Source organism: Vigna unguiculata, chromosome 1 (assembly GCF_037176805.1).
Source record: "Vigna unguiculata cultivar grain cowpea cultivar isolate G323 ecotype 2 chromosome 1, ASM3717680v1, whole genome shotgun sequence".
Lineage (NCBI taxonomy): Eukaryota > Viridiplantae > Streptophyta > Magnoliopsida > Fabales > Fabaceae > Vigna > Vigna unguiculata.
In genome coordinates, this window is record NC_140792.1 from 12,011,997 (window position 1) to 12,024,567 (window position 12,571).

Consider the following 12,571-nt stretch of genomic DNA (forward strand, 5'->3'; position numbering starts at 1 on the left):
AACTAAATATAATAAACATATGAGGATTATTTTTTGTGCTTAACGTTTTTAATATTCAAAATAAAAATAAAGGGAGTATGGTGGTTTCTTTTAGGGTCTCTTCTCATGCGAAGAAATACTGTAGTAATTGAGAACGATGAACAAGGGGAGAAACAATTGTTCTGTTTTGGGGAAAGAAAGCGACCAAAAAGATAATTAATTGTGATATTACTGCATAGAGTCTATCTCCCTTTTTCGAAGAGATTTGTGAGATAAATATGACAAATTACCACACTATCCTTTTATTATCCATGTTATTATATTGTGAAAAAAATTAGGTCCACTAATAGGCATGGGCTTGAGGTATGCGAACAAGATTTCTAATACACACATTTGTATCTGATTCCAGCTTTCCACTTACCACATTTGTATCCAGATGATTATTTTTTTAAATTAAATATTAAATTTTCTAAATCAAATATATTTTAATATATTTTTTTCAATTCATAAATATTTATAATATTTTTATTTATGATAATAATATATGAAAAACTAATTACAACTTATCTAAATATCATTTAATTATACTTTTTTAACACCAAGGACAATTAGGTCATTCTACATTTTTATCTATTAAATTTAATTTCCAATCCTTCACAAACTTTCACAAAAATTACTCTTAAATCCACTCCACTATCACTCTCAAATCCATACAAAAAAACAATATTAAATATCACTTTCTAATCAAACCAAATCAATCATCTCCCTCTCCCTCAAATCATCACCCACGTAAGAACACACTCTTAAAGATGTAACATATCAAGTTTCATGTGCCAATTGGTTTAAGATGAATATTAATAGTGTAACTAGAGATTGTCTTAGTTTAACTACATATGCTAATATTTTTAGAGAAGGTCGAATATGTAACTTTCAGCTTTTTATGAGTGTAAATTTTACTTATGCGAATTTATGAATCATTTATGCTTTAGAAAATACTTAGAAGAAAGACTTTTAGAAGTTTTAAATTGGAAATAGTTCTACTCTAATTTGTTATAATTTTTAGATCAAAAAGTGATTCTTGGAGTCCGAAGGGAAATGACACTCATACTTGCAATATTTTTTATACATATACAACTCAAAATTTCTTATTTTTTTGGAAAGAAATTATTATACTAATAAGTTAGCTAGACAACAATATAAATGAGTCAATATTATAACTCTATATGTTTAATTTTTTTTCATAATAGATATAATTTATCTATATCTCATGTAACTTTTAGCACAAATTTGATATTATCTCTATATTTATATTCATCTATTTCTTTTCATTTTAATAATTTTTCATGTAACAACAATCGATAAATTTTATAGTATCACTTAAGATTTCAAAGTTCACATTAATGTCTGACCTAACTTATTTGGAATATAATATGGTGTTGGAACCACGAAAAACGAAAATAACCTACTACTGGTACAATGCTGAAATACAAAGAATCCCTGAAGCTAATATATGGTGTTGGAATACACTATTATACAAGGTGGAGGGAGAGCATTTAAAATCAGCTTGAGCAACTAATATGCGAAGGAGACGATGCCTCCACCAATCTTGGACGTGGTTACTGAGTAGGGTTCCATCATACATGCCACCAAGAAGATCAATTTCAACGTGGCACCTTGACAGAATTTAATGATGATGAATTTGATGCAATTTTCTGTGAACTTTGCTCATTTTAAGAATAACTTGTTGATGCTTAGTCTGTTTGTTCAAGCCAACAACCATGAGAGAAGTTCAAGTTGGACACATATGCAAGAAATCACATTTCAAAGAAAAGTTGAGAGGAAAATGTTGAGTAGGAATATTAGTTGCATGGCTGCTGCCAAGTGGAAAAGCCAAGAAGTACCTTTTTGCTCCCAAAAACTCTTCGAAAGTGTCAAGAGCTTTAACGGCAGAAGCAGCAGCAAAACACAGGTCCCAAAATTGTTGTTTTTACTGCCTAGGAAAAGATACTATTTGTTTCGGTCATCATTGATTGTTTGAACTATGCCCATCTTGTGACCCTGTAAATCCATAACACTTGCTTAGCACCTCATGTATAAAATCTATAGGCCACATGGAGCACCAATAGAAATCATATGAGAGGAATGGAAAATTTCTCAAAGCAGATAGTTTGTTGCATCACAAATAACTACTAGTAAGACAAAAACACTATTATTAAGAATGTGTTTACAAAATAAAAGACAGAAATGCCTATGAATATAGTTAGATGGAAGAACTAATGAATGTGTTTTCAAAATAAAAGAGATAAATGAGCTTTGAACTAATGCCTTGTGAACAGAAATCAAACGGCATGCATGGCATGGCATCTTCAACTGCAATTTAAATCCAAGAAAGCACCTCAATAAGAAGAAAAAGGAGGGAACAAATACAAATTGACTATTATGAATTATTTTTAAGGAACTACTAAAGTAATACGAGCATTCTAAACTGACCAAACATTAGATTTCTTCACGAGCAACAAGTTTTCTCTCTCTAACCACCACAGCAAATTACTTTACTTGCTTTGAATCATGGAGCAAGCCTCATCCCAGGTCCTTCTGATGCCTACAATCAATATATAGAAGAGACCAAAAGGTATTAACAATCACCTGGTCATAAACATTTGTTCCAATATAGCTTATTTTGTGTTTACAATACCATATAAACAAAATCCTACTAAAACATCATTTGAAAACAAAGCAAATTTTCCCTAATAATTAAGGTACTAAAAACCTGCACTTAGTGACTATGCAAATGAGTCCCCACACCCTCTCTTGATCTCCCTATGTTTTTCTTATCTACTCACCCAGATAATTTACTGGTTCCTTTCACTTGCCATGGGATAATATTATAATTATGCTCTGCCCATGATTGCTACAAGGACTTTCCTATCAGTGATGTGTAAAAGAGATTAATCAATTTTGTGCCTTATTTGAGCTATACTTCAGGTCATTGTTTTCTCTTTTTCCTTTTTTCTTTTGACAAGGAAAATTCCTATCCTTCCCCAGATGTATCTTCTCTCCTTTCTATTAATTTTTATTATCAAAAAATGTTATCTAATAAGAAAATTGAGATTATGAAAATGCCTTAGAATATTATGAGTTTGATGAATTACAGAAGTTAGAAAACTTTGAATAAAGTATTCAAGAAGTTACATAAAATGGGAGCACTTGAATTGCTTTTCTTTCACTCATTTTAATAAAGAGGGTAGACCTGTCAGCTCAGAAAAACCAGTAAGCAAGGGCAAAATGAAAAATAAATATTTTGAAGGAAAAGGAAGAAAGAATAGCACATGGTATAGAAAATTTTAATGTCCCTAATTAAGCAGAATTTTCCTTTCAGATTTTAATAAAAAAGCAGAAAACAAAAAGTTAAAGGATTTATATCAAAATTCTAGAAGTAATTTTAGAACCTTGAAAATTAAAAATAATGTGACAGAAAGATCAGCATACCATACTTGACAAAGTTTGTAGCTCCTAAAAGAGTTAGTATATGCCTCTAGAATCTCTTGCCCTATGAACCATCTTGAGGAGTATTGATTCACCAAAAGCAATTTTGTTTTCTTAGTTAAGTTGAATAGAAGCAGAATAAATCAAGTGCACTAGCGCATCATCAAATTCTTCTAGTTCACCAGAATCTCGTAATTGACGATATGAAGGAGCCATGAGATTTGCCGCAATATCAACTAACTTCCACAAAGAGAGATTATAAGCCATTTTGATTATTTTAATGGACAACCGCCAGGAAGAATCAAGACAAGACATAATAACATTAAAGCAAGCTTCCTGAATATTTTCCAAAATCCAGAACTCAGCAAGCCAATAAAGCTCCACATACGGTTGTAGATTAAATAGCTTTTCTTGATCATCCATATTATCCCACAAGCATCCAGATGGAGGACCAGGCAGCTCATCAGAATAAAACCACTGCACTAGTTTAATCAATGCTTGCCAGCTAATATCAACTTTTATTACTTGTGAATGACTGCAACAATGAGTGAATAACATTTAAGAGAGACCCATAGGAGACAGAATCCAAGTGTAGAAGGAAACAAAAATTAAAGCAAAGAGGCTTGCAAAGTGTCCAATAGAAATGAAAAATTCTCACACCTGATTTGCATGTATATCCTAGACTAACTTGAGAATTGAAATGAAGTTAACATGGAAGAACATAACAACGCAAACCATCATGACAACATGATTCCACGTTACTTCCAAGGGATTAAGAACACCATTAGTGAGTCTCCAAAGGAAAGTTAATATGTTTTTGAAGAGAAAAATATCAATCTTGATCTATAATTTCAAGCTGTGGTGGAAGTTGAGTCCCACATTAGAAGTTTTAGTGCAGGGTTTACAAGGCCTGGGGCCCAAAGGTCTTATCAGGCATTTGATAGAACTCTCAATAAATATACTGAAAACGGCATATTATTTAATGAAAAACAGAGCCTAAGCTCCTAACAATAACCCAAATCGTAAGTGATTCCACTATCCCACGTTCTCCTATATTCCTACTCTACACTCCCCTAACAGAATTTTGCCAACTCAGCACCCTTCTATTCTGCTCTCTTGTTTCTACCCGTTTACACCATGTTTTGGGTCTCTCAACATTTGGGCCGACAATCTGGTCCAGTGTTCTATCACTTCCTTCCACTAGGAGAGCAACCTTGTCCTCAAGGTTGAGATGAGGAAATTGACAGGCAAATTGTGCTCCTCTTCCCCTGTAGCATCCTCAATAGCAAACCTTTCCATTATACCAAAAATTGTTTGATGGGACAATTGTTCTGTATAACAATTATACTGCTCAAAACATGCCCAGGTACAATGTGGTCATCAGGTTCCACCTCTAATTCCGATGGCAGATTGGCCTCTGCAGTGTACTCTCCAATGGCCCTTTTTAGGACACGTGAAAGACATAATGGACCTTAGAAAGAGGCAACTGCAATTTATAAGCAACCACTCCTAACTTTTCAATCAACTCAAAAGGACCATAAAATCAAGGGGAGAGCTTTCAATTAATGCGGCATGCCACCAATTGTTTTTTATGAGGATGCAGTTTGAGAAAAACCCACTTCCACACTTCAAATGACTGCATCCTATGCCTTTTATCAGCAAATTTTTTTTATCTGTTTTCATGCTTTACTCAAAATTTTACTTCAAACAACAAAGTTTCATCTCTGTCCAAGATATTGTGCTACAGCTTCTAATTTAGTAATCACCCAGAAAGGATCGTATAACTGATGGTGGATTTCTTCCACAAACAACCTTAAACGGGTCAGAACAGTGGAGATATGATATGTAGTATAATGCTAAAATTCATCCCAAGGTAAACTATTACTAAACAAATAGACAAAAATTAATTGCATAGTTTTTAGAGTTTTAGTTTTCCTCCTTTTCTTTCTATTCTCGATTTTTATGTTGAATAATGGAGAACTAAATTTTTGATCAATTCTTGGAATCAAGATCAAACAATACGAATTGAGTTTTTGTATTGATTGTTCTTCACTCTGAGTTTGTTCTTCTCTTCCCTAATTTCGATTTTGCCCTTTGTGATATCAATTTGCATTTATGAAATTAGAATTCAAATTAGGAATTGATTGAATCTTGATTTGATAACTAAATATGAATTGTATTGAAAGATATTGAGATTCAATTCATATAATTGGTTTAGTCGATTGATTGAACTAGGTTAAATGTTCAAACTTGGATTAAATCTTTAGGGAACTATGATTTTTGAATTGCTTGGTAATTTGAATTTGTGGATTGATCAATTTTCTATCTCTGGATTTCGCTTCTAATCTCTTAATTTGTTTTCCATTTTTCATTTTTAAATCCTTAAATCCCCAATTTTAATTTTTATGACAAAAATGTTAAAGATTGAATACAATTTAGTATGTGTCCTTGGATAATCAACTTAGGTTGTGCTCTATACTACATAATTACATAATTTAGAGACCCTAATAACTTTTTATTTCACCTACGATAAGTAAATCCATACCCTTAAATGAAGTTCCTACACTACAATAACTGGTAAACTCCAAAACCCCTCTTACACCTTTGACATTATGAAGGATTGGTGACTCCACCGCACTTCCCACCTTAGCAGGATCCATGGTAACTCCTGATAATGACCCAAATACTCATTGTTTCCTCACAAAGGTATATTTCTTCTTGTTGGCTACAAAGTAAATATTCTGCAACTATTGTAACACTTACTGAATGTGCAATAAACTCACTTGTCATTTCTTGGAGTACACAAGGATGCCATAAACAAAATGCACACACGAACCTTCTTAAATTAGTTTTAAAAACTTATAGGTTCAAAACTAGTCGGAGCATTCATCAAGCCAAATTCATAAGTTCTAAATTCCATTTTATGGATGTCATGTTCTCACACTCGAATATGATGATAACCAAACTTGAGATCCAAAGTTGAGAAATAACAAGTTTCATTTAATTCATCTAAAAGTTCACCCACTACAAGAATAAGATACTTGTCAAGAATTATTACTTTATTAAAACATGCACAACCAAGAGTAGTCTTTTTTCTTAACTAATATCAGGAGAAAGAATTTGAGCTATGTCAAATTGCTCCCTGTTGTAGTAAATCAGCAACCTGTTTATCAATCTTATGTTGTGCAGGAGCAGGAGCAGATAATGTTACAAGCTAACATTCACAGGCCCTTGTACCAACTTCCATTTCAATCACATGCTCAGAATCCCTTTTCGGCGTAACCCCATCACCTGCTTGAAAAACCCTTGAATTCTTCTAAAACATCCAGGAGTTCTTTCCCCTGAAATGAATTTAAGTTTGGATCAACAATTGCCATAGATACATTTACAACTCATCCCCCATCTTCAAAATTTCCATCAGTGACTTCCTTCAACCGGCTATGGAAAGATTTTGGATCCCCCACACCATTAGTGGAAAACCCTAGCAGTAAAAGTGGACTTTCATGGTGCCAAATTTCAAAGTCATTTTCCCCCAATTCATTTCCATTTTTCTTTAAGTCTTTAACCACAAACCCCTATTGTCAAATCCAAATCTAGCACTAAGCCCCTATAGTGATGTCAATTGCCTGCAATTGAATGCAAAGATTGAAACAAATACCTATAGTAGTAAACTATATGACTATCACCAAACCGAATTCTGATTTCATGAGTTGAAACAATAGGGCTGTTGACAAAAATTGTTACTTATGGAGAAATGAAGTTATGCAATGCCACACCATCCACCATCATCATTACTATGATTCCCTTCAATATTCCTTCAATCCACATAGTTGTTATATCATCAAGGATACCATGAAAAGGGAATATTATTTAATGAAAAACATAGCATAAGCTCCTTACAGCAATACCAGAGTGTATGCTTCTGAGAGAAGAAGAATCTTCTCTCCCAACACAATCACCCAAAAGTATAACTGACTCCACTATGCCACATTCTCCTATTCCCATCCTACACTCCATTAACAGAATTTGCCAACTCAGCACCCTTCTATTCCGCTCTATCTTTCACCTACATTCTGATCAAGTGTTCTATCAGCCTTGATTAGAGTTTAGCCAAGAACAGATTACATAGATGTTGATCAACAAAGAATAAGTAATAGACAGCCATGCATGTCTACCTTTTGAGTTTATACCATGTACATGTTCAATTTTCATGAGCCACAGTTTGAATAAATCGTAAAGCTTTTCATCATTCATAAATCAGAAAAACTGTAAGATCATTATGAATATCTTGATCAATAATTACCTTTCTTGCATTCCTGACCGGAACAAACCTTGTAGATAATCACAACCAGACTGCAATATAACTTTGTGAACATGCATATGGGGTACTGTGTCAGAACAAATATCGCATGTCCACCCAACAAGCTCATTTGATTTAGCTGCCAATATGACATCCCTGAAAATAGATTGAGAAAATCAGATTTTTTCTCCCAAACTTTGAAAACAAATGTTAGCAATCGCACTGTTACTGTTCCTCATTGTATAGAAAGTATAAACATTTCAATTACCCTAAAATCACAAAGTCCATAAATATTTAATCAATAAGAAATCTCCAACTAGTAAATGTATATGCCTCACTGTACTTGATAATACAATTGCATTTAGCAACTGCGTCCAAGTTCAACAGTCTTTTCAGAAAAGTAACTCATTTTAAAAGCACTGAATAAACCTCACAAACAATTAAATAAAGGTTGCTATATAAGTATATGTGAATTAATACATAAAATTTTGTGAGAATAAAAGATGGAAATGGACATAAACGAAAAAGAAAATGCAAGATTACAACAATCATGTGCAATTTCAAGATATTTATAAGAAGTTTATCAAGAAGCAAACCATACGAAAAACAACTTCCAGCTAAACCAAAAGCTGAAGTAAGATTAACGCTGGGGAAAGGTAAGCCCCATTTTGGACGCTGCCTATGAAGCATTTGGAACAAAGGCTGTAGATTGCAGCGCTTAGCAAGAATTTTTAGCTTCTTTGCTGTTTCTTCACTAGCATGTAAGTATCCCAAGTATACATATTCCAACAACAATACCAATGCTTCATAATCAACATGAGAAGATAGACGAACTTCTCTCACGGTCTCTCTGACAAACTCATCTGGTATCTCTTTAGAACTCTTTAACAATTGAGGAGGCAGTAGTGATGGACATCGAACAGCAAGAATAACAACATGAACATTTAGAGATTCCCCATTTGCTAAGACAAGCTTCATATCTGAGTATTCTTCCTTATTGAGAGATTCTCGGATCCTTTTGGCTAATTCACTTGGGAAACCATAATATCCAAAATAAGTTAGAATATAAGAAACATACCATCTCACACCAGGACTGAAAGATTTTCTTTTACAGATCTCTTGAAGTTTGCTAACTAATTGTGGTGTAATGTTTGTCACCTCTCTAGAAAACTGTGGAGAATTCTCTTGTAAAAGGTCACAATGATGAAGAATTTCAGTTAAGCCCAACAAACTATAAAAGAAGAGAACATTGGAGCCTTCCCAATCTTCTTTATCAAAAAAGCAACAAGACCTTTCATGGCATGTTGTATACAAATGAGGAGTAAAGTTTTGCCTTTCAATATGAATGTCATTATTTAAGCATCGTTTCAGAAGAAGAACAACTACCTTTATCCCTTTGCTCTCAATGATACATCTTGGGTATTGTGGTAAACTTGAAAGACAAGTAAACCCAATTAAATTAATAACCAGTTGAAGTTTATCAAATGATCCATAGCTTTCTAGGGATGATGTATAATCTAGAGTATGTAGTAAGCTTTTCAAGCATGGCATGCCTTTCACCTTCAGTACATCTGATAATAAGAATCTAGTGTGTGAGGAGATGGAATTACATGGAGAACGAATCATCATTAGAACAGCCCTTGATACTGGTTCACTTTGAAAATGATCATCAATATCCTTTTGACAAATTCTGCACCATTTTTCAAGTGTATCCACAAAACTCAAGCTATAGAGAAACCGAAAATTAGAATTAGTGAATTTGGAGCGCATCAACAGGTGAAATAAAAGATCAGCTGAAAATTTTCAGAAATATAATGAACAGTCATAGCAAGAAACTGAGACATATGATATGTTATTATATTAAAGTTTATACACATGTTAAATCCATCAAGAAATGATAATGGAAGGAATACAATTTACCATGCACATGTAATTAGTAAGTTGATGCAGAGCTCACTACCACGAGTATAAGGGTTTAAATTTTCTCCACAATGAATTGTAAGCCACCCAAGAATGTCCCACACATAACTCCTAAGACCAAGATGACAATTGGCTTTTAATCCCTCTTTTGCCATATATATTTGTTTTTCCAAAGACAAGACAGGTTCAAACAATTGGTCTTGAATATTTTCAATCAGAAGATTAAGAAGGACTCTATCAATTCCTTGTTTCCAAAAGTTGGTATGATGATCACCTGCCCAACGAGTTATTAGAGCCAACTGGCAAGCTTCCACTGACAAAGACTCATGGTTGTTTCCAATTTTTTTAGAACTCAGCCTAGTTTCTGTCATTCCACAAATTATGGCCTCAACAAGAGCTTCACCACACAAACCAACAACTTTTAAACAATTATCTTGGGATCTCTGGACAGAAAAAAACCAACCTTTGTTAGTAGAAATACTTTATATTACAGTGGTCATCTTATAGAACAATGAAATGTTACCAATAGGCATTGAGCAAGCCTAAACCCCTCTATCCGAATAGCATGAGGGTTTGATTTTCCCATTGCCTGCACAAACATTTGAGGAAATACTTCTTCATCCTCTACAAGTCTTCTTGCTGCAGAATCACATAAAGCTGGTAACAACAATAGAAATTAGTTGGTCCAGAGAATAGATGATAACAAGGAAAAGTGATTTGGTTGTAATGGACAATAGAGTGGTATTTTAATACCTATAGACGTGTACAACTTTAGAAGTGCAAGTTTAATAGAACTATCTGCCTTTGTATGGATATTTGCTAAAACTTTCATAAGTACTACATCATTACAAACAGGGAACCTAGACGGATGCCAGCGCCACAGTATTGTGCTCAAAAGTAAAGTCATCTCTTCAAAATACTCAATTTTCTTTACACCTTCAGCAAAATCCTTTATATTTCCAACAATCCGAAGGGACGCCTCTGTTTCTTTCAGTGCTTCCATAACTTCCTTCTCACTTGTAGCATTCAAATTTGAGATTACAAAATTCAAAGTGGTAGCACAGGGTATAGCAACTTCTACTTGATGTGAAGATAGCAAGGATGATAGACAATAAACAAGATCCAACATATGTGATTGCAATAATGGATTAGGCAGAACACTAACCAACTTCACAGCAACATTTAATGCCATGCTTAATAAAGCCTCACTTTTGCATTGAAGAATCCATAATAATGCTCCCAAAATATCAGGAACAGATTCCTGAAGAAGTAAAGCAAGGCAGGAAAGCGCATATATCATTGTTATTGAAAATACCAGACCAATTTATCTATATTAAACCATTCTACAGAAATTTATGAGTAGGAATTTACATTAGTAACTATTTTCAAAAAGTATTAGTTTGGCTTGTGAAAACATTATCTGTTTTCACTATGTCTACTGTTTTCGAAATGCAGGATACGTAAAAACAACTTTTTAATTTTTTTTTTTCACCTTTTTTTGTATAAAGATCAGAAAAGTGAAAATAAATATGAAAACAGAATTCTGTATTTCTCAACCCAAACTGCCCCAGTGAAATGCTTTCTTCGTTTTATTTATTTATTTATGCTAGTAATAATTAATTGTAATTAATTCACCGACGTAAATATAATCCTAACTTCGTAAGTATGCTGAGTAAGATTAACTCAACCAAATTCATAAAAAGATCTACAAGTTCCACAATCTTCACAAGAATAGATACGCACATTTCATTTTGAAAGTCCCAAGTCAGGTCCATAGGTGCTACTTACTAGACTTAAAATCCCAAAAAGAAAAGGAAGCAAAATATACACCTTAACAACAGCATTACGTGCAGCACGTGCATCTCCCGATAAGGAATCAAGAAAGGCACCAATTGATCGTAGCACATTTTTCTGCACTTCAATGTTGGCGCACTGCCACCTCCACCTATTTGTCTTCTCATCAAAATGTCTGTATTCACAAAGAATAAAATCACAGCTAGAACAACAATCCACGACATGAAAAACACAATTCAATCACTTTGAGGCCCCACTTCGTGAAAAAACAGAAAGATAGAAAATTTAATGAAAAAATGACGGAATAAAAAATTAGATGGAAGTGGGATGCAAGTTAAGACCTGGTGCCAAGGTTTAGGGCCTGGAGAAGACGGCGATGGAGAGTCTGCATATGCGAACTGATGCAGCGATCGTTCTCTTTCTCTTTGTCTCTGCCGGATTTCATGGTCTCTTCCTATTATGAGAGAATTCGGAAAAAATAGAGAGAAAACGGGAATCAAAGTGGAAGAAGAAATTGAATTGTGTTGTGTGTGTTGCAGAAAGAAGGTGCAAGTTCAGCTCTGAAGTTTGAACACCGCCACAAGTCTCCTTCTTTACAAACTCTGTATTCGCACAAACTAGAAAGATGAGAAAAATACATAAATAAAATCTAAAAATGTCAATGTAAAACAATCATCATTTTTGTAAAATATATCGAATGCTTTTTAAATAAATAAAAAATGAAAAAAAAAATATAGATGGGAATGAAAAGTAAATAGTTGTACAAGAGTGGTAAATATATGTTTGGTATTGTGAAAATTATAATTAGTTCATCCCAACTCAAGAAATGTTGGATTTATTTTTTTTAACCAGATTTTATTAAAGTTTACTTGATGTTTCAAACGCGTTTCATGATAATATAATCGTGGATGTATTTGAAATATCAAATAAACTTAACAAAATTTAGTTAAAAAGACTACAATCACGTATTTCCATAAAATGGAAGACTAAATTAGTTCAAAGTTTAAGATGAAAGACTAAATTGGTTCAAAATTAAAAAAAAAAACTAATTCCAATTTTCAAGGAAAATTAAGGGACCAAAAACATATTTAA

At 33.4% G+C, this 12,571-nt stretch overlaps 1 protein-coding gene across 11 annotated transcripts; it reads right to left on the minus strand.

Moving 5' to 3' along the window:
- Positions 1–1,342: 1,342 nt before the first annotated feature.
- On the minus strand, positions 1,343–12,118 carry LOC114191456 (BTB/POZ domain-containing protein). 11 transcript variants are annotated; one of them, XM_028080639.2, is made up of 11 exons: positions 11,821–12,114; positions 11,516–11,654; positions 10,439–10,946; positions 10,209–10,342; positions 9,686–10,128; positions 8,367–9,491; positions 7,769–7,921; positions 3,469–4,000; positions 2,470–2,581; positions 1,881–2,037; positions 1,343–1,735 (listed from the first exon to the last, which is right to left on the minus strand). In XM_028080639.2, the coding sequence occupies exons 1-8, from the start codon at positions 11,922–11,924 to the stop codon at positions 3,580–3,582; spliced, it is 3,027 nt and encodes a 1,008-aa protein (XP_027936440.1). In that variant the 5' UTR covers positions 11,925–12,114; the 3' UTR covers positions 1,343–1,735; positions 1,881–2,037; positions 2,470–2,581; positions 3,469–3,579. The 11 variants fall into 11 exon arrangements, with proteins under 11 accessions (XP_027936440.1, XP_085526230.1, XP_027936449.1 ...); XM_085670104.1 differs by lacking the exon at positions 3,469–4,000 and having other exon boundaries at positions 8,362–9,491; positions 11,821–12,117; XM_028080648.2 differs by having other exon boundaries at positions 1,343–2,037; positions 3,474–4,000.
- Between the last annotated feature and the right edge of the window lie 453 nt (positions 12,119–12,571).